This window comes from Coregonus clupeaformis, chromosome 36 (genome assembly GCF_020615455.1).
Source record: "Coregonus clupeaformis isolate EN_2021a chromosome 36, ASM2061545v1, whole genome shotgun sequence".
NCBI classification, from domain to species: Eukaryota; Metazoa; Chordata; class Actinopteri; order Salmoniformes; family Salmonidae; genus Coregonus; species Coregonus clupeaformis.
The window spans coordinates 22163699-22186338 of NC_059227.1; the positions used below are offsets into that span (position 1 = coordinate 22163699).

At 44.4% G+C, this 22640-nt stretch overlaps 1 protein-coding gene across 1 annotated transcript in view; it reads left to right on the plus strand.

Moving 5' to 3' along the window:
- otofa (otoferlin a) overlaps window positions 1–22640 on the plus strand; it is a 133481-nt gene that overhangs the window by 44802 nt on the left and 66039 nt on the right. The window contains exons 4-5 of the mRNA XM_045211306.1: window positions 11616–11715; window positions 15909–16105. Of these exons, the coding sequence (XP_045067241.1) occupies window positions 11616–11715; window positions 15909–16105 (297 nt within the window). The remainder of the gene's footprint in view (window positions 1–11615; window positions 11716–15908; window positions 16106–22640) is intronic.

A 22640-nucleotide genomic window follows, 5' to 3' on the forward strand; every position in this document is an offset into this window, starting at 1 on the left:
CCTGAGCTCAACCACTCAGACTCTAAGGCAGAGACTTTAAGGATGAAGTAAAAACATAGATACAGTATATACAGTAGAGACTATATCTCTATCTATCTCTATAATTACAGATTATATTCCGCTCAAATTAGGCTCTATGCGCATGTGATAAATACAGATACATCATCACTAACTTTGGAGGCAAATGTATTTCTACTGGCTGGATACAGCCAGAGATGGTTTAAATTAGTACATTCAGACCATTTGTGTTGTTAGGAATAAAGCCAGTGAGTCCAGTGTCAACCTCGGTTAGCTATACTGTATTAATGTAATCAGTTCAGACACAGGTCTACCAGCTGCCCAGTGGCCTCAGTGACTGACTGCTGTGTCCCGAGTCCCGACAGTGGGCTTCCCACGCAGAAACCCTGTGTGTGTGTGTGTGTGTGTGTGTGTGTGTGTGTGTGTGTGTGTGTGTGTGTGTGTGTGTGTGTGTCTGTATGTGTGTGTGTGTGTGTGTGTGTGTGTGCGTGCGTGTGTGCGTGTGTGTGTGTGTGTGTGTGTGTGTGTGTGTGTGTGTGTGTGTGTGTGTGTGTGTGTGTGTGTGTGTGTGCGTGCGTGCGTGTATTTGTATTTGAACCGACGTCGGTCAAATAGTTGTTTAATAACTAAAATAAAACTCGAAATGTCAGTTAATCGCTCAGCACTGCTTGTGCCATGTGTTGCCCTGTAGCTACAATGCCTGGCACATTTTCATAGTCCAATGGCCACCCACTCAAAAATGTGTTGTTCTGTGACCAAGAAAACAAAACTGCTAAATTTCAGCAGATATTGTTATAAACACGAATACTGTGTGATTCCAAACTTGTAAAAGTTGCAAAAAAAAATGTAATCTTTAATCAAAGTTATAATATTTAGCATCGAAATCACAGTGCATCTTCGGTAATTTCCCTAGCAACGTTCTGACATTCCTATGTTTCTCCTTGGTTACACGATTTAAGAAAATCTGGTTGTTTCAACTAATTATTATGAATGAATTATTAATTGATGTGTTTGCTCAACTGATGTTCATTCAACTAGTAATTATTATTTGAGCAAATAAAGGCTTAACTAAAAAAGGCTGTGCAACTGGTTACACACACACAGTGCTTTTAACATACAATGTTTTCAACTGACATATTTGACACCTGTTAACATACATGATTACATTGTGCATGTTCATTTATACAGTAATTATTATCCAACATGTCCTCACCTGGGATTTGAACTCATAACCTTTTGGTTCACAGCATTTCAATCTTCCTGCTACGTCACCATGTCTGTATCAATTATCAGTTAATCTGACTATTCTCTCATCATTGATTTGATTTACTTATTAATTAGTTTTGAACCACACAGTGTTCATATTTCATAAAATGATCTACGTAATGATGTTGAAACTTTGCGGTTTTGTTTGCTAGGTCACAGAATGCCTTTTCTAAAGCCTTTTTTTGGTGGGTGGCCCTGGACTATCAAACACAAAGCATCAGTTCATATATAAAAGATGCTATGTGGGTAACACACCAACACACACACCTAACAAAGGGAGTTGGTAAACCATTAAAGGTGATCCTAGCATGTGTTATTCTTCTCACACCTGCCCATATGTCCACAGAACGCCTCATTACGAGAGTAACCGATACCCTTTCTGGCTGATGGTTGATAGCCTGATAGTCACTATGTCACTATGGCCAGCAGGCCATGTCACACCCAGTTCAGATTGTAATGGATGGGGGTGGGAGTGGGGGATGACAAGGGTCATGTTACCAAAACACAAAGAGTTGAGTGATGATGATGACACACATGCACGCACGAGCGCACTTTGGTGGTTTCCCTGGCCAGATATATGCATGATTAAAAAACTTTAATATCACCTCATATACCAATGATGCAACCTCTGTGTTGCACCAATGGGGAACACTGCAGTTTAATACAACCCAAAACTTTATTGCTTCTCAAAGTTTTTTCCTCCAATTATATCTGTGTTAAGGGATGTGAGCGTGACTGTATAAAATCCTTACTCCACAAAGCCCTCCACAGTGTATAATTCATGCGTATCTTCTCCTCCCCCTCTCCCTCCCTCCCTTTCTCCCACAGACTGCAAATCATACCATCATCCCCATTATCCCTGCACTGTAAAAATACTCTTTGGATCAACCCCCCCAAAAATTACTTAAACTGGTTACAACTAAATGAGTTGTTTTATTTTTTATTTTATTTCACCTTTATTTAACCAGGTAAGCCAGTTGAGAACAAGTTCTCATGTACAACTGCGACCTGGCCAAGATAAAGCAAAGCAGTGCGATAAAAACAACAACAACACAGAGTTACATATGGAATAAACAAAACGTACAGTCAATAACACAATAGAAAATCTATATACAGTGTGTGCAAATGTAGTAAGTTATGAAGGTAAGGCAATAAATAGGCCATAGTGCAAAATAATTACAATTATAGTTTAGTATTAACACTGGAGTGATAGATGTGCAGAAGATGATGTGCAAATAGAGATACTGGGGTGCAAATGAGCAAAATAAATAACGGTAGTTGGGTGGGCTAATTACAGATGGGCTGTATACAGGTGCAGTGATCGGTAAGCTGCTCTGACAACTGATGCTTAAAGTTAGTGAGGGAGATAAGTGTCTCCAGCTTCAGAGATTTTTGCAGTTCGTTCCAGTCATTTGCAGCAGAGAACTGGAAGGAATGGCGACCAAAGGAGGTGTTGGCTTTGGTGATGACCAGTGAGATAGGTTTTTTCAATTGAAAAATACTACATTTGTTGAAACCAAATATATGATTCAATGCCAACAGTTTTATGTGATTATTACCAAACCTTTATTTTAAGTTGCAACCTTTCAACACTCAACTTACTTTTACCATTTGGGTAAACCTAATAAATAACAAATACAAACTGATATTTCATGTTAATGCAACCAATTTTTTCATCTTGTTCCAAGTTTGTAATTAGCTATCCAAATTTCTTAATAATTCAATAAATTCCCTGTAAAACAATTAATGAAGTTGGTTCAATAACTATAAATAAATGTTTCCAAACATATTCTTTAAACAAAACTTTCACATTTAGTAGCCACAATATTATAACCAAGCATTGGCTACTTTATCAGGCTCTTTAGTGTAGAGGGTCATTATCATTCCCCAGAGTAGCTGCCCTTCACATAGAGAACTCATAAACTGACTCTTAACTTTCACAGGGGCATGGCCACACCATAACAATAACCATATTGTTATAGGGGTGGCAGACAAGTTATGGCTCTAGGGGTGAGAGAGAGGGAGAGAGAGAGAGAGAGAGAGAGAGAGAGAGAGAGAGAGAGAGAGAGAGAGAGAGAGAGAGAGAGAGAGAGAGAGAGAGAGAGAGAGAGAGAGAGAGAGCGAGCGAGAGGAGAGAGAGAGAGAGAGAGAGAGAGAGATTGTGTGCGTGTGTGTGTATGTGAGCGGTGAGTGATTTTGAAAGAGTCAGGCGCAGGAGGGTAAATCTCAGAATAAAAGGGTTTATTCCAAAAACACAGCTGTTCGCAGCAATGCGTCAAACACTCCAGTGCGTACATCAGGCGCACTGGAAAACAACAAGGCACACGGGTGAAATATCCCGGTGATACAAAATACAAGGAGCTCCACCGAGCGAATCTAGCACCGACACCAGCCTCGGGGACAGCCAGGAGGACGCGGAGCAGGGCGAACCGCATGGAAATCCCGCAACAGGGAGGGATCGAGGATATCCCTCACCGGGACCCAGCACCGCTTCTCCGGACCGTACCCCTCCCACTCCACGAGGTACTGAAGGCCCCCCACCCGACGCCTCGAATCCAGGATGGAACGGACGGAGTACGCCGGGCCTCCCGCACCTCAGACTCCTGGAGCAGACCAGCCACCACCAACACATGGAACGAGGGGTTAATACGGTAATCTGGAGGGAGCAGTAACCTATAGGTAACCTCATTTATTCTCATCATGACTTTGAACTGCCCCACAAACCGCAGGCTCAGCTCCCAGCAGGGCAGGCGGAGGGGCAGATTCCGGGTCAAGAGCCAGACCCAATTACCCGGAACAAAGAACGGGTCCTCACTGCATTGGCGGTCAGCGTGGCCTTCTGGCGACGCACGGCGCACTGGAGGTGGACGTGAGCAGCGTTCCAAGTCTCCTCCGCATTCTGAAACCAGTCATCCATCGCAGGAGCTTCGTTCTGGCTCTGATGCCACGGTGCCAGAACTGGCTGATAACCTAAAACACATTGAAATGGCAATAGGTTAGTGGAGGAGTGGCGGAGAGAGTTCTGGGCATATTCGGCCCATGGCAAGAACACTGACCACTCCCCCAGCCGGTCCTGGCAGTAGGACCGCAGGAACCTACCCATATCCTGATTCACCCGTTCCACCTGCCCATTAGTCTCAGGGTGAAACCCAGAGGTCAGGCTGACCGAGATCCCCAGACGTTCCATGAACGCCTTCCAGACCCTGGATGTAAACTGGGGACCCCGGTCAGACACTGGCACCCTGTAGTGCCGGAAGACGTGAGTAAACAGGGCCTCCGCAGTCTGCAGGGCCGTGGGGAGACCAGGCAGACGAAGGAGGCGGCAGGCTTTCCAAAAGCGGTCCACAACAACCAGGATGGGGGTGTTACCCTGAGAGAGGGGAAGATCAGTGAGAAAATCAATACACAAGTGGGACGATGGCCGTTGTGGAACTGGTAAGGGATGTAACTGGTGCTTAGGTGCCTTACTCTGTGCGCACACCGAGCAGGAGGAGACGTACACCCTCATGTCCTTAGCCAAGGTAGGCCACCAGTACTTTCCGGTCAGGTATCAACCTGGATGACCAGAGGAGGGGGACGTGTGTGCCCAATAGATCAGACAGTCACGGACAAGAGACGGCACGTACCGCAGCCCAGCTGGGCACTGAGGGGCTCTGTCAACAGCCTACAGCTCCCAGACAAACCTTCGATAGTAGTTGGCAAAGCCAATAAAGTGCTGCACCTCCTTTACCGTGGTTGGAGTCTGCCAATTACGCACGGCTGAAATGCGATCTCCCTCCATCTCCACACCTGAGGTGGGGATGTGGTATACGAGGTAGGACATGGACTGTTGGAAAAACAGACACTTTTCTGCCTTGGCATAAAGGTCATGTTCCAACAATGCCCCGTGGTTGTGCTGAATGCTGTCTTCCACTTGTTCCCCTCTCGGACACGAACCAGGTTGTACGCACTCCGAAGATCTAATTTTGTGAAGAAGCGCGCCCCGTGCATTGACTCGATTACAGATGGAATGAGGGGTAGAGAATAATTATAACGAATTGTCCCCTTGTTCAGTGCTCGGTAATCAATGCAAGGGTGCAGACCTCCGTCTTTCTTCTTCACAAAAAAGAAACTTGAGGAGGCGGGCGAAGTGGAGGGACGTATGAACCCCTGACTCAGGGACTCGGAGACGTATGTCTCCATCGCCTCCGTTTCAGCCTGCGACAGGGGATATACATGACTCCTGGGAGGCACAGCGTCTACCCGGAGGTTTATCGCGCAATCCCTCGCCCGATGAGGTGGAAATTTGGTCGCCTGCATTTTGGAAAACGCGTGCACCAAATCAAGGTATTCGGGGGGAATGAGCACGGTGGAGGTAGTGTCTGGACTTTCCACCGTGGTTGCACCAACGGAAACAGCTAGACACCTACCCTGACACCATGGCGATCACCCCGTGAGAACCCTCTGCGGCCATGAAAAGGTCGGGTTGTGTAGTGCTAACCAGGGAAGACCCAACACAACAGGAAAATCAGGAGACAAAATAATAACAAAAGGTGACTTGCTCTCTATGGATCTCTTGCGTAACCATCGTGACTGGTGCTGTAACGAACCCTGACCCTAATGGCCGACTGTCAAATGCTTTGATGGGCAGTGGAATGGATAGGGGAACCTAGACCTAGAATACCTAGACTCTGAGCTAACGACCTGTCCATAAAGTTCCCAGCTGCGCCTGAATCGACCAGCGCCTTACACTGGGAAACTACTGTGTAATCAGGGAAGGTGACTTGTATGGTGCAGTGCGCAGCAGACGGCTCTGAACCAGTGTGGGTTTGCGCTACCTGGGGTGACGCGAGAGTGCTCTGCCTGCCGCCTCCAGACCCGGAAGAACCCTGACAACAGCGTGCAGCAGAATGTCCTCTCCTGCCACAAGAGTGACACTGGAGCTGTCGTCCTCTGTTCTCCCGGATCACTGCACCACCCAGCTCCATCGGAACTGAATCCGGGTTTAAGGGGGGTGGAACGGGCAGGCCCCTTCCAGGACGTCCTCTTGCAGCTAGCAGGTTGTCCATCCGGATGGCCATGTCCACCAGCTGGTCAAAAGTCAACATGGTATCCCGGCAGGCCAGCTCTACTTCTCAACCATCAGCCCGGCTCCATCCGAGCAAGAGAAGGTATCCGCCCTTGTCTCCTGCCTCCCGGGGTAAGCCCCGTAGTTGTCCAAGGCTGCTCCTACTTCACTCCAGACCGCGTTGGTCTACTCCAGGGCTTACCCCGGGAGGCAGGAGACAAGGGCGGACACCTTCTCTTGCTCGGATGGAGCCGGGCTGATGGTTGAGAAGTAGAGGTCCAGCTGCAGGAGGAATCCCTGGCAGCGGGAAGCTGTCCCGTCATAATCCCTTGGTCGGGATAGATGAATCCCTCTGGGTGCTGGGGTGTGGGTGGCTGGATCTGGTCGCTCAGCTGGTCACGAAGGGTCGGGTCCTCTCCTCTCCAGGCGTTGGACGACCTGAAGAACCCGATCCATCGCTTCTCCCAAGCTGGCTAGCATATTAGAATGCTTTTGGACCCGTGCCACAACTCCAGGCATGTGCTCTTCTCCTGCTGACTACATGCCTGGGTGTGTGATTCTGTGGTGAGTGATTTTGAAGGAGTCAGGCGCAGCAGGGTAAGTCACAAAATAAAAGGGTTTATTCCAAAAACACAGCGGTACGCAGCAATGTGTCAAACACTCCAGTGCGTAAATCTGGCACACTGGGAAACAACAAGGCACATTGGTGAAATATCCCGCCGATACAAAATACAAGGAGATCCACCGAGCTAATCTAACATCCACAATAAACAATGACACACAAAGACAAGGGGGGCAGAGGGAACTCTTATACAGGTACTGATGAGGGGATATGAACCAGGTGTGTGTAATAAACAATACAAAACAAATGGAATGATAAGATGAGGAGCGGCAGTGGCAGTGGCGAGAAGGCCGGTGACGACAAACACCGAAGCCTACCCGAACAAGGAGAGGAGGCAGCTTCAGAGGAAGTCGTGACAGTGTGTGTGTGTGTGTGTGTGTGTGTGTGTGTGTGTGTGTACACACGTTTTATTCATGTCTCACTGTTGGCCAACGGGGGGCACTGCTTTGTAATGTGACGATGAAAACTAAATCATGTGCAAGTTTAAAGCTCTCCTTCATTTCTATGAGAGAATACTAAACAACCTGTGTATTGTTTTCCCCTCATATTCCAAGATCTTCTCTGCAGTCATTTCTTCTAACAGCAACACTTATTCTTGTAGTTAAGCTTCATTTTAATGTATTACTCGATAGAAGCCAGCTAACTTGAGATTGTAAGGGTTGACCAAGAAAGAAAAATGAATTTCACTTGAGAAGGAAGGAGATTACCTCTGCTCTAAATTATGAAGCAGATGAAAGTAAATTGTTTGGCAAATGAGGATCAATAATGAATAGCACCTTTTGAAGAGCTAAAGGGTGAGCCAGAACATGATAGGCTGGTTTTCTTCAATTATTCAGGAGTTGTATACGCGTTACAATGGCTGAAAGGAACCGACAAACCGTTCACTTTTCTGAGGAGGTATCGAGGTATCGATCACCATCGTGATAACAAAAGGACAGAGTAGAGAGGAGAGGAAGATGGGGGAGAAGAGAAGAGAGGGGTGGAGGAGAGAGAACAGTGGAGGGGACAGACTGTCTTCCTGTATTCTCCTGTACCAAATAGATGGATGCAATAAAAGTTTCAATCGTTTTTTTTCTATGAAAAAAGAGATAAGCTATACTCCAAACTAGAGAATCATCCAAGGACATGTATACCATGGTATTATTCAGTATTGAGTATGGGAAGTCTTACCTACTTCCAGATTAAGCCTAGCTGTCTGTGCTGGTGGGGGAATGATTTGTGACAGTGAGGATTAAACCCGGAGTAAAGTTCTGTCCATAACGTTTGTCCTCTATTGAATTATATGTCTGTGTTGACTAATGTTTCCTTCATTTGGCTGCAGTTGTTATTTTTTGGCTACAATATTCTGCTGCATACTGCATCCATCTCTCAGGAGGGAGGGAGTTAGGGAGATTACAGGCACAGAGAAGGGGGAGAGAGGGAGAGAGAGAGAGAGAGAGAGAGAGAGAGAGAGAGAGAGAGAGAGAGAGAGAGAGAGAGAGAGAGAGAGAGAGATGGGTGGGTGGGTGGGTGGTGAGGGGAAAGGGTAGAAAGGGAGGGAAAGGGTGGAAAGCAAGAGAGAGTCAGGCTTACACGAAGCAACTTTCACACAATTTTAGTTGCAGTTGCAGATTGCAAGTGACATCGTCTCAATCAACTTTGCTGTTACATGAAGCAACTCAAACGCGATTAAAATAGCATGTAACAGCAAATCTAATTGAAGCTACTTCTGTCATATTGTTTGAGAAATCTAAACTCACCCCGTGTTGTTCTGTTGCATTACATAGTGGTTTCACCAATTATTAGTTTATCTAACTGTTTGGTTATTGTAACAGCATGGATATAGACAAAATGCAGCCTGTACAATTTAGCTAGCTAGCCAAAATGACATTGCAAACACCAACACGGCTAGCTAGCAACGAGCTAACCAAGCTAGCAAGGAATTAAGCTCATGTTAGCTATCTAGTTAGCACAGTTCATTGTGAACAAGTTCAGTTGAAACTGGTCAGGGAAAGGTTTGGGTTCACTTCAATAATTGCATTTATTGACTGCCAAACCATGTTCATCAGACTAGCCATGATGCCAATTTGTAAATATCTCCCGTTCTGCTAATGTCTCTTCTGTCAACCTTTATGTGCACTGGCAGTGACAGGCAGCTGTGTTGACATGACATCTGGGTAGGAATTCGGAAACTTCGAATAGATCATGTGACAAAGTATTTGTTTTGATTGGCTGTGGCTTGCAAATAGTTGCACAAAGCTGAAAAGTTTCAACTGGATGCAACAAAGTTGCAGATCACATCCGGCTGTGATCGGGAGTCCTATAGGGTGGAGCACAATTGGCCCAGGGTTGTCCGGGTTAGGGGAGGGTTTGGCCAGGGTATGCCGTCATTGTAAATAAGAATTTGTTCTTAACTGACTTGCCTAGTTAAATAAAGGTTAAACAAATAAAAATAGTTGCAAAGGGATGTTTCTGGAAGCAACCAAAGTTGCTTTGTGTAACGGCAGCCTAAGAGAGATACAATGGTTGGTGAAAGAAAAGTGGACACAGAGCTAGAGAGAATTTAGAGTGATGAACACAATGGTGATTGGTCTTTTAGTGAAAGGACCAAATCGCCTCTCTTACTCTCTCTACACACACACAACCACAGTCACACATATCCTAATAGCCCAAGCTTGCTCCCTGCCTGTCCCTTCTCATAATCTCCAGGCCTCTCACTGTTACTGACCGTCCCTTAGGAGAAGTCCCACCCTCAACCTCCTCCAGTGTGTGTGTGTGCGTGTGTGTGTGTGCATGCGTGTGTGTGTGTGTGCGTGCGTGTGGATATATATTAGGGTTGTTTTAGTGTATGATTATCAGGCTGGGCCTGACATATGGCAGTGGTAGCCCAATGGGTTCCAGTATACTGGGTCTTTGTGTGGTGTGTGACTGATTGATCTGCTATAATATTGTCAGGGGGAAACTATATAAATGATTCACACCTTTATAATTATCTGACTGGATACGGAGTGTTCCAGGTTTCGCTCTCACTTTAAACAAACAGCAAATTACATTTGCTTGTAAATGATTTGTGAAGCACATATGAAGGCCTTATAAATGCTCTATGTAGGCTTAATGAAGCCTTTATACGTGTTGGTCATAGAGTGTAATCCATATTTCTCTATGCAGTCTGGTACATGGTGAAACTCTGGGATGTTAGAGAATGGGAATTGAGATAGGCTTATCGCCCAATGAAGTCATTTGCAGCCTTCAGGTTTTTTTTGCGTCAAAAACAATTGAAAATAATTGCATTTTGTTTTTCTAGGCAGCAATTTATTTCAGGCAATTTTGCTCAAGGACAGGAAGTTAACAGCACTCTTATGTCCATATACTTAATGAATGAATCACCTACGTTTTCTTAGACACTTTGTTCAAGTTGTTTTTCCTCAGGGCAGCGATAGCAGCTAATGAGTTTCCCCCGACAATATTATGAGGAAATAACTGTCTGGTGTTGGAATGGGGAGAGAGTTGGTTGCTACTTAACTTCAAAAAGTCCTCACTGGCGGAAGGGTGGTGGGGCTGTGCAGAGGATATGGTGTGTGTTTGTGTGTCCGTGTGTCCGTGTGTCCGTGTGTGTGTGTGTGTGCGGCGAGAACAGAGCTGCTGGTTTGACAACAAGGTCTGACAGTCTCACTGCAGAATCAGACTTCCAATCTCTTGTCCATAAACGTAACATTTTGAAGGTTAAGTTCAGGCATTAATTCCAAATAGTTAAGTTAAGGGGTTAAGGTTTGGGATAGGGTAAAAAAAATAAAAAAAATAATAAGTAGTGCCTAGCACTGGGATTGAACACGCGACCCTCGGAGCGGAGCTGGCAGCTTATGCCCGTCCACAACACCTAGCGAAACCCAAGCCTACATGATGGTTATAGTGCTCACCGTTGCCCCTAGTGGCCGGTTTTGAAGTCATCTCCTGACATCCTGCTTCCCTGGATGGACGTCTAATTTCGCAGTGGATCTTGAGCAACCTGGCTGTGTTTGAAGTTTTGAAGTTTAATACTCTACATAGCTGTATCCTTTCTCTGAGAGAGAAACAGGCATGAGAACACAGGGAAACGTGACAATATGTCAGTATCGGAAAAGAGAAAGTGAAAGTGTATAAAGAAAACAGTGTGTGTGACCTTTTCTTCAGTGTTTGTGTGCGTCCGTATCTGCATCTGTGTCTGTAGCTCTATCTCTGAGTTCTAATAGGATTCTATTATTCAGTCTGCTCCTCTTTAATGGTTAGTTGCTGTAGCGGCTGGCGACAATGACACACTCTCCCTGCCTGTCAGAGCCAGTCTCCATCACTCTGCCTACAAGCACACAATCATCGCACGCACACAGACACACATAGACACACACACGCACACACACATATGGGAATGTCAGATAGTCAAGGAAGACAGTGAAAAGAGAGATAGATACAGAGAAACAGACTGAGCTGTTCAAGGACAGCACTATCAACCTAATTCAATGGAACCTACCAAACTCAGCTGAAATGCAAGTGTGGCCTACTTGAAGCCTTCTCTCTGAACGATCACATAACAATACCAATGTTTTTAGCCAAGGCACAGTCCTATGCCACAACCAACTGAATCAGGAATATTCTTCTCTATTTGTGAAACAGTGGTTGCTCATGGTTCTTGTGGTTCTGTTGTTCCAGAGTCATTGGAACCTTCAAGATGGTTCTACAGAAGGTGGCGGAGGAGGGGCAGCTGGAGGTGACAGACACACTCATCGATGACAACAACACCGCCATCAGGGTAAGTCCCAACACTGGTCCCTGATCAGTTTAGATATCTTGAGCCATAAGAATGAGAGTCCTTCATACTGATCTATGGACAGCATACTGTATATACCGAACTCAGCCAAATAGACAAGTATTTTATTGACCTCAGGTGAGTATTGATACAACAGCCTGTCTCGGAGCTCTACGGACAATTCCTTCAACCTCATGGTTTGCACAGTGCATTCGGAAAGTATTCAGACCCCTTCCCTTTTTCCACATTTTGTTACTTTACAGCCTAATTCTAAAATGGATTAAATTATATTTATTCCTCATCAATCTACACACAATAACCCATAATGGCAAAGCGAAAACAGGTTTTTAGAAATGTTTGCAAATAAAAAACAGAAATACCTTATTTAAGTATTCAGACCCTTTGCTATGAGACTCGAAATTGAGCTCAGGTGCATCCTGTTTCCATTGATCATCCTTGAGATGTTTCTACAACTTGATTGGAGTCCACCTGTGGTAAATTCAATTGATTGGACATGATTTTGAAAGGCACACACCTGTCTATATAAGGTCCCACAGTTGACTGTGCATGTCAGAGCAAAAACCAAGCCATGAGGTCGAAGGAATTGTCCGTCGAGCTCCGATTGTGTCAAGGCACAGATCTGGGGAAGGGTGCCAAAAAATGTCTGCAGCATTGAAGGTCCCCAAGAACACAGTGGCCTCCATTATTCTTAAATGGAAGAAGTTTGGAACCACCAAGACCTGTTTAAAAACCTGTTTTTGCTTTGTCATTATGAGGTATTGTGTGTAGATTGAGGTGGGAAAAAAACAAATGTAATAAATTTTAGAATAAGGCTGTAATGTAACAAAATGTGGAAAAAGTCAAGATGTCTGAATACTTTCCGAATGCACTGTATTCAGAAAGAAATTATTTGAGAAAATGAAAAAGAGGAAGTGTGAGATAGTGGGAGCAAGGGATGGAGAAACAGAGAGAGACTGTGTGAGAGCTCATCCCAGCACCAATAAGCTCTGTAGCAGGATAGCTAACACTGATGTTGGGACCTTGACAAACTTAACAGGGAGTGAGTGATGACCATGAAAACATGCAAGACTGATGGCTATAGCTATGTTCAACAAGTATATTATTCTTCTGGCTTTATCTAGCTCTATTTGTGATATTTTACCTCTCCTAGCTGGCTAGCTCTGATAGCATAGCGATGTTGTAGATGATAACCATCTGATTACGTGTTTGTTTACTTGCACGAGTGGCATTTGAAGTTGCATGTGGTCGTATCCACTGCTAGTAAACAGAGCTGGTTTCTGCAACTTTTCATGACGCAGCCTGGAAATGGCTCTATAGAGATGATATCTCACACAAGTCAGAATGGCCTGGGGCATACTCACACACACACGCACACACACACACACACACAGCTCTCAGCCCCTCTGCACCCCTCTCTGTCTCTGATGAGGGAGGGTAGATGAACACAGCCGGCCCAGAGTCTCACCTGAGTTCTAACTGAACAGAAGTGTTTTTATTTACTGTGCCCCGCTGAAAGATGTGGGGTTACCATGGTAACGCCTCTAACTTCACTGGCTCTGCAGTGATACTCCCGGGGAGTCACAGGGCAGAGATAGAGAGCGAGAGAGAGCGAGAGAAAGAGAGGAGAAAGAGGGAGAGACAGAAAGGGAGAGAGAGAGAAATAGAGAGAGAGAAAGAGTGTAACAAATTGCTTGGGTTGTAATAAATTGACTGTCCAGGGAGGTGTAAAAGTCCCCTAAAGACAGGAAAGAAAAACTGCTCTGTCTCTACTTCTTCCTGTTCAGATCAATCTAAGCACTTACTGTCAAACCAAATTGATCTTTGTGCCACAAGTGACCACAACTGTCTCTGTCAACCAATATTGAGCTTTACAGAAATAGTTTTACAGAAATTGTAGGCAGTTGCTGTCTCACAAATGTACCGTTGTCACACTTTGTATTCCCATATTCACTTGACAAGAAAGCCGGAAGGCAAATTTAGTTTAATGTCAACCAAGAATGGATTCGTTGTTCCAGTTTAGTTAAAGATGTCATTATGAACATTATGAGTCTCTCTTACTACAGATGTCAAATGTCCTATGGGGACTGTTTGGAGATGTGTTACCCACCCTGTCATGGAGCAATGACTAGGGGAGAGTTGGGTTGAGTTACCCCTAGTGTTCACACCTCCACAGGAGTGAAAGAGAGAGATTAGTGGAAGTGTCGAAGGAAGTGTTTCCCTCTCTCTCGCCCATTGATTTACACACCAGCAGAGAGGGTTACTAATCCTGAGGCATCCATGTCACGTAGCAAAACAAGAAAAGATTAGAGCAACGGATCTTGGCTACCTCTTTCACTGCCACTTTTATATTACCATTTAGTTTAAGCAATATGAAATTGATTATGAAAGATTTGTGAAGCATCTAAACTCAGCAAAAATAGAAACGTCCTCTCACTGTCAACTGCGTTTATTTTCCGCAAACTTAACATGTGTAAATATTTGTATGAACATAACAAGATTCAACAACTGAGACATAAACTTTAAGAAATGGAACACTAGTCATTTTAATCATGTTTACAGTCACTTTAATAATGTTTACATATCTCGCACTGCTCATCTCATATGTATATACTGCATTCTATTCTATAATATTCTACTGTATCTTAGTCCATGCTGCTCTGTCATTGCTTGTCCATATATGTATATTTTCTTATATTCCATTCCTTACTAGTTTTGTGTGTATTAGGTATATGTTGTGAAATTGTTAGATATTACTTGTTAGATATTACTGCACTGTCGGAGCTAGAAGCACAAGCATTTCGCTACACCCGCTATAACATCTGCTAAACACATGTATGTGACAAATAACATTTGATTTGATTTGATTTGAACAAGTTCCACATACATGTGACTAACAGAAATTGAAATGTGTCCCTGATCAAAGGGGGGGTCAAAAGTAGCAGTCAGTATCTGGTGTGGCAACCAGCTGCATTAAGTACTGCAGTGCATCTCCTCCTCATGGACTGCACCAGATTTGCCAGTTCTTGCTGTGAGATGTTACCCCACTCTTCCACCAAGGCACCTGCAATTTCTGGGGGTAATGGCCCTAGCCCTCACCCTCCAATCCAACAGGTCCCAGACGTGCTCAATGGGATTGAGATCCGGGCTCTTCGCTGGCCATGGCAGAACACATTCCTGTCTTGCAGGAATTCACGCACAGAACGAGCAGTATGGCTGGTGGCATTGTCATGCTGGAGGGTCATGTCAGGATGAGCCTGCAGGAAGGGTACCACATGAGGGAGGAGGATGTCTTCCCTGTAACGCACAGCGTTGAGATTGCCTGCAATGACAACAAGCTCAGTCCGATGATGCTGTGACACACCACCCCAGACCATGACGGACCCTCCACCTCCAAATCGATCCCGCTCCAGAGTACAGGCCTAGGCGACATTGTTGCCGGTGATGTCTGGTGAGGACCTGCCTTACAACAGGCCTACAAACTCTCTCAGCCTATTGCGGACAGTCTGAGCACTGATGGAGGGATTGTTGCCATCCTGTACCTGGCCCGCAGGTGTGATGTTCGGATGTACCGATCCTGTGCAGGTGTTGTTACACGTGGTCTGGCACTGCGAGGACGATCAGCTGTCCGTCCTGTCTCCCTGTAGCGCTGTCTTAGGCGTCTCACAGTACGGACATTGCAATTTATTGTCCTGGCCACATCTGCAGTCCTCATGCCTCCTTGCAGCATGCCTAAGGCACGTTCACGCAGATGAGCAGGGACCCTGGGCATCTTTCTTTTGGTCTTTTTCAGAGTCAGTAGAAAGGCCTCTTTAGTGTCCTAAGTTTTCATAACTGTGACCTCAATTGCCTACCGTCTGTAAGCTGTTAGTGTCTTAACGACCGTTCCACAGGTGCATGTTCATTAATTGTTTATGGTTCATTGAACAAGAATGGGAAACAGTGTTTAAACCTTTTACAATGAAGATCTGTGAAGTTATTTGGATTTTTACTAATTATCTTTGAAAGACAGGGTCCTGAAAAAGGGAAGTTTCTTTTTTTGCTGAGTTTATGTATGGCATATGAAGATCTTATGAATACTCAATGAAGCCTTTAGTAGTTGTTGTTCATTTCCTGTGTGATCATAGTGTGTTTCTAATTTGTTTTGCCTAATTCATTTGTTGACTCTTCCATTCCAGACCAGCGTTACCATAGACATCAAGTACACGACCATGGATGGGACTGTGGGGGTTTGGAGTGACGGAGAATTCCTGGACATTCCGGGTGACCCAGAGGGAACGTTCCAGTTTGAGACGGACAGTCTGCTCTCCGGACACAGCCAGGGGTCAGGAGTGTCACCGGGGCGATCCATCCATGGAATTCCCACTTTTAGGAAGTGAGTCGACAACTCCATTAGTATAGCTGAAACATCATCAGCATCATTATAAACTTGCATGTATCAACACCATCGTTAAAACGATATCATTAACAACAACAATATCAAAGCAAAGACATCATTATTGTCAGCATAGTCATTAAATAGACCTTTACGCTCAAGATACACCAACACCATATATAACAATCTTCATCATCATAACCATCATCATCGTCATTAATAACAACAAAAGTAAAGACATCATCATCATCATCATCATCATCATCATCATCATCATCTACTATACACACCATGCATTTGAACAGACCTTTCTACTCCTGTAGCTGGCACCATAGTCTACCAGCCTGTATGGAGTGAATGTGTTACAGCAGTATATTCCAGCCTCCAGGCAGTGCTTTCTGCTGATGACTATTAGGCTGTGTCTAGACTCGACAGTTCGACAGTTCCATAGTTCCACTGTTCATGCAGCTTTAGTGCTCTGATCATAGCGTTTTTATCATGGAATTCAGAACATGTCATGCGTCTACACCTACATGTAAATGTGTCTACCATGTCCACAGTGTGTCCGGATTCCCTTTTCCCGTGTTATATTCAAATGCCAGTACGCATTCTACAAACGGTGGAATAGGCAAAATATGATAATAACACAACAACAACTGATGGCAGTTGCTAACTACTGTAGCTAAGTAGACAGGTAACCTCTGTAGCTAGCCAGCAAGATAGCAAGCAACGCTAAAAGCATTGCAAACGGATTAGCATAACTCTAGCCAAACCAAAAAAAGATATAAATATTAGCTAGCCAGCAAACACGTTCCTCACACGCTAGGAACGTATTTCCTCCAACGTTAGCCTTCTCTCTCTGTGTGGTGTTGTATTTTCTGCTGAATAATGTGTGGGCTAATAATGCGTAGGTGGTATTGATTTCACTTTGACCAGTCTGCCTGGCTAGGCTAGGACCCTTAATCAATCGTCATAACACATGTTTTTGTGTGTGTGTGTGTGTGTGTGTGTGCGTGTGCGTGTGTGCATCAGCGCATGTGTGTGTGTGTGTGTGGCCATACATCAGCCACTTATTTGGATGTATTAACATGAGTCTTTCACCATGATAACCTCCATTCCCCTGAAAAGACTGGTTACGATGGGAGTCAACTGGGCATTACAATGAAATGGGGCTCTGGTCATGAATCCTCATCAAAATCTATTGAACTGACAAATACTCTTATAATCTCCTAGAGTTTAGATGTACTGATTTAGTGGGTTCTATCTACCGAAAATTGTTTTTATAGTGTGTCCCCATAGTTATGATAACTGTACGTACTGTATGTGTCCTGTAAGGAGGACACAGACTAAGGAGGAACTGTATTATTACACACACACACACACATGCACACACACACACACACACACCGTATCCATTACACACTTGCAGTCTAGACACACAGCCATAGACTCAGTATCCACTGTGCTCTACAGTACCTGTCCACAGGTACAGTATACACACACTTGTCCTTGATGCTAGACGAGGGCACCTGACCTGTCATCCCCTAATCACTGTGGTAACAAAGAGCAAGACCTGTCAGTCGTACAGTACAGTAGCTCAGAGGAGAGCTGAGGTTTTGTGTGACAGAGAACCACAGTGAGCCCACACACACAGAATACTAATGGAAACACAGGGGCGGAAAGGGGACACCACAGTACTGGGGGCACAATGATGACCTCATGGAAGCACTTTGATGATGTCAACGGGCATTGATGCCATTGTATTAACCTGTCTGAGTTGGTGCTCCTTGGAGGGAGGACTGTTCTCCATGATCCCGTCCGGAAGGCAGTACCGGTGCACCAAGGCTCAGACAAACAGACTCCTAAACAGCTTCTATCCCCTGGCTATAAGACTGTTAAATGGCTAATAACTACTTTTCCCCCTCACACCTACACTGCCGGTTAAAATTATTATTGATTAGATTTATTACTACCACTACGCTGCTGTTCATTGATGATTGATTGCAATTACTATTAGTATATTACCATAAGTATTTATATATTCCTGCTACCAGTCACTCTTCAGCCCTGTTTACATGTACATCCGCCTACACTGACACTCTTGCACACTCACACACTAACACACTCACACTAACACCCACACACTAACACCCACACACTCACCACCACGCTATTTACTATTTACTATTATTAGTATTATTATTTATCCTGCTACCAGTCACTTTCTCCTAATCCCTGCCTACATGTACATATATTCCTCAATACTCCAGTATCCCTGCACATTGTACATTTGGTACTGGCACTGACCCTATATATAGCTTCTTCTCTTATTTCTTATTTCTCCTGTATTTTTTTGTTACGGATATATTTTTTTACTTTGTTGATATTGAATACTGTCCTGTTGGGTTTGTGCATGTGACAACTCAAACTTGAACTTGAACTTATGATCTGACATTATGTGTGATGACATTTCACCATAATGAAACAGTAAGTAATTCCATACCGGCCATACATATAAATCAATGTCACAACAGAAGGGGCTTTCTATTTAATGTATAATAATTAGGATCATATTATGATTATGCTGGGGGCTAAATGACGACGGTGAGAGGTAGTGGAATCTGGTCTGTGTGATATTCATTAAGATGGTTTTATTGCCTACCCTAGATCAGGGATGTAGAGAAGCACAAGGCTAAGTGCCATAATCCTAAAACATTATTGAGCAGCCAGAGTTAATGAGAGTGTGAGTACAGGCACATATCAAACAGAAGACCAAGACTGGGTAGTTCAGCCTCCTGCCATCCTATGGTGCAACTTAGATGACACTGTCTGTGATGCTTGCATCCCAGCAGTGGTACAGTTTCCTCATTCTGCTCTTCTGAAAGATCAGCTGTTCCGGATGACTGTGTGATCACGCTCTCCGTAGCCGACGTGCGTAAGACCTTTAAACAGGTCGACATTCAGGACGTGTACGGATTACCAGGATGTGTACTCCGAGCATGCGCTGACCAACTGGCAAGTGTCTTCACTGACATTTTCAACCTCTACCTGTCTGAGTCTGTAATACCAACATGTTTCAAGCAGACCACCATAGTCCCTGTGCCCAAGAACACTAAGGTAACCTGCCTAAATGACTACCGACCCGTAGCACTCACGTCTGTAGCCATGAAGTGCTTTGAAAGGCTGGTCATTGCTCACATCAACACCATTATCCCAGAAACCCTAGACCCACTCCAATTTGCATATCGCCCCAACAGATCCACAGATGATGCAATCTCTATTGCGCTTCACACTGCCCTTTCACACCTGGACAAAAGGAACACCTATGTGAGAATGCTATTCATTGACTACAGCTCAGCGTGCAACACCATAGTGCCCTCAAAGCTCATCACTAAGCTAAGGACCCTGGGACTAAACATCTCCCTCTGCAACTGGATCCTGGACTTCCTGACGGGCACCTCCCAAGTGGTAAGGGTAGGTAACAACACATCCACCACGTTGATCCTCAACACGGGGGCCCCTCAGGGGTGCATGCTCAGTCCCCTCCTGTACTCCCTATTCACTCATGACTGCATGGCCAGGCACGACTCCAACACCATCATTAAGTTTGCCGATGACACAACAGTGGTAGGCCTGATCACCGACGAGACAGCCTTTAGGGAGGAGGTCAGAGACCTGGCCGTGTGGTGCCCGGACAACAACCTCTACCTTAACGTGATCAAGATGTCCACATCACCAACAAACTAACATGGTCCAAGCACACCAAGACAGTCGTGGAGAAGGCATGACAAAACCTATTCCCCCTAAGGAATCTGAAAAGATTTGGCATGGGTCCTCAGATCCTCAAAAGGTTATACAGCTGCACCATCGAGAGCATCCTGACTGGTTGCATCACTGCCTGGTATGGCAACTGCTCGGCCTCTGACCGCAAGGCACTACAGAGGGTAGTGCGTACGGCCCAGTACATCACTAGGGCCAAGCTTCCTGCCATCCAGGACCTCCATACCAGGCGGTGTCAGAGGAAGGCCCTAAAAATTGTCAAAGACTCAAGCCACCCTAGTCATAGACTGTTCTCTCTGCTACCGCACGGCAAGCAGTACCAGAGCGCCAAGTCTAGGTCCAAGAGGCTTCTAAACAGCTTCTACCCCCAAGCCATAAGACTCCTGAACATCTACTCAAATGGATACCCAGACTATTTGCATTGCCCCCCCGCCCCTCTTTTACGCTGCTGCTACTCTCTGTTTATTATCTATGCATAGTCACTTTAATAACTCTACCTACATGTACATATTACCCCAATTACCTCGACTAACCGGTGGCCCCCCGCACATTGACTCGGTACCGGTACCCCCTGTATATAGCCTCGCTATTGTTATTTTTTACTAATGCTCTTTAATTATTTGTTACTTTATGTAGTATTATTATATATTGTATTTTTGTGTGATTTTTTTGGTATTCTTTCTTAAAACTGCATTGTTGGTTAAGGGCTTGTAAGTAAGCATTTCACTGTACCTGTTGTATTCAGAGCATGTGACAAATAAAATGTGATTTGATTTGATTTGAATTGATGAAGCCGTGTGTGCTGTGGTCTTCAGGTCTGAGCTGCCATGATAGAGTGATAGAAGAGAAAGTGTTTTCTCTTTTCTCACTCACGCACATGCACACACACACACTTATACACACTTACACACTTACAGATTTACACACACACACACACACAAACACGCACACACACATACATACACACACACAACCCATGGGTGGCTGGTAGCTTAGTGGTTAAGAGTGTCGTGCCAGTAACCGAAAGGTCACTGGTTCTAATCCCCGAGCCGACTAGGTGAAAAATCTGTTGATGTCCCCTTGAGCAAGGCACTTAACCCTAATTGCTCCTGTAAGTCACTCTGGATAAGAGCGTCTGCTAAATGACTAAAATGTAAAACCCCATCTCACCAGTTATAGGCTTTCTCTGGGAGTCCAGAATGAATTATTGCGGATCTCTTAATGAATTTTATATCATCTCCGCCCAGCCATAGCCAGCTTGCTTTGCAGGGGTTTTGCTATTCATATAAATCACCTCCCACGTGTCTTGTTATACTGCCAATAAAGCACATCCACTAAATATGGAACACACACCCAGTTAGCTATGATGAATGGGTTGGCATTGGGAGCAACCTACGTTGGAAGACCTACCGTATAATGACATGTCCAGAAAATTCCCCTTGGATTTACCTGAGGGAAACGTTAGTCTTTGTATCCCCTTTTGACATTCACCACAACACCTGGGTCTTTAGTGTGAGAGACAAAGGCATTATCCCTTTAGATGCCACAGTCATGAATTCATCAACACAAGCACACTGACACATATACAGTACTTAAATTCTCTTTATTTGTTTGCGCTATTGAAATATGCATACTCCTCATTTATAAAGCGGAGGAAACCAAAGCGGGGATTGATGAGAAGGTTTATTTGATTAGGCTTTTGTTTACTTCTTTCATTCATTTGGTTTTGTTTTGTGTTGGGATGCAACCAAGCTCATTCTGTACCAATGTGAGGCCATCCTGCTTTCAGGACCTCCTTTGATCCCACCCAGAATGCAACAGGTTGGCGGCGCATCAAACAACATTGGGATGGTGTTGTGTTGTGAGGTCTTTTATCTCTATAGTTTGTACGTTGATAAGTGTACTGCAGCACCAAATGACAGTTGTAGAAAGTGAAATCAAATCAAATTGTATTTTTCACATGCGGCGAATACAACGGGTGTAGACTTTATTGTGAAATGCTTACTTACGAGCCCTTCCCAACGATGTAGAGTTAAAAAATAATAATACAAAGAAAAATAGTAACACAAGAAGAATAAAATACATATATATATATACAGGGAGTATGCAGAGGTATGAGGTATTTGAGGTAGATATGTACATGAAGGCAGGGTAAAGTGATAGATAAGAGTAAGAATAAAGAATACTGTAGCTGTAGCTGTAGAATATGATGAGTGTGAAAGTGTGTTTGTATGTGTATGTGTGTGTGTATGTTGTGTCAGTATGCGTGTGTTATGTGTGTGTGTGTATATGTAGTGTATGTGAATGTGTGTGGGTTTTGTGTCAGAGTGTCAGTGTAGAGTGTGTATATACAGTCGGCAAAAAAGTATTTGATCCCCTGCTGATTTTGTTCGTTTGCCCACTGACAAAGACATGATCAGTCTATAATTTTAATGGTAGGTTTATTTGAACAGTGAGAGACAGAATAACAACAACAAAATCCAGAAAAACGCATGTCAAAAATGTTATAAATTTATTTGCATTTTAATGAGGGAAATAAGTATTTGACCCCTCTGCAAAACATGACTTAGTACTTGGTGGCAAAACCCTTGTTGGCAATCACAGAGGTCAGACGTTTCTTGTAGTTGGCCACCAGGTTTGCACACATCTCAGGCCACCAGGTTTGCACCACAACACTTTCACACAGTTCTCCTCTGAATCATTCAGATGTTCATTGGCAAACTTCAGACGGCCCTGTATATGTGGTTTCTTGAGC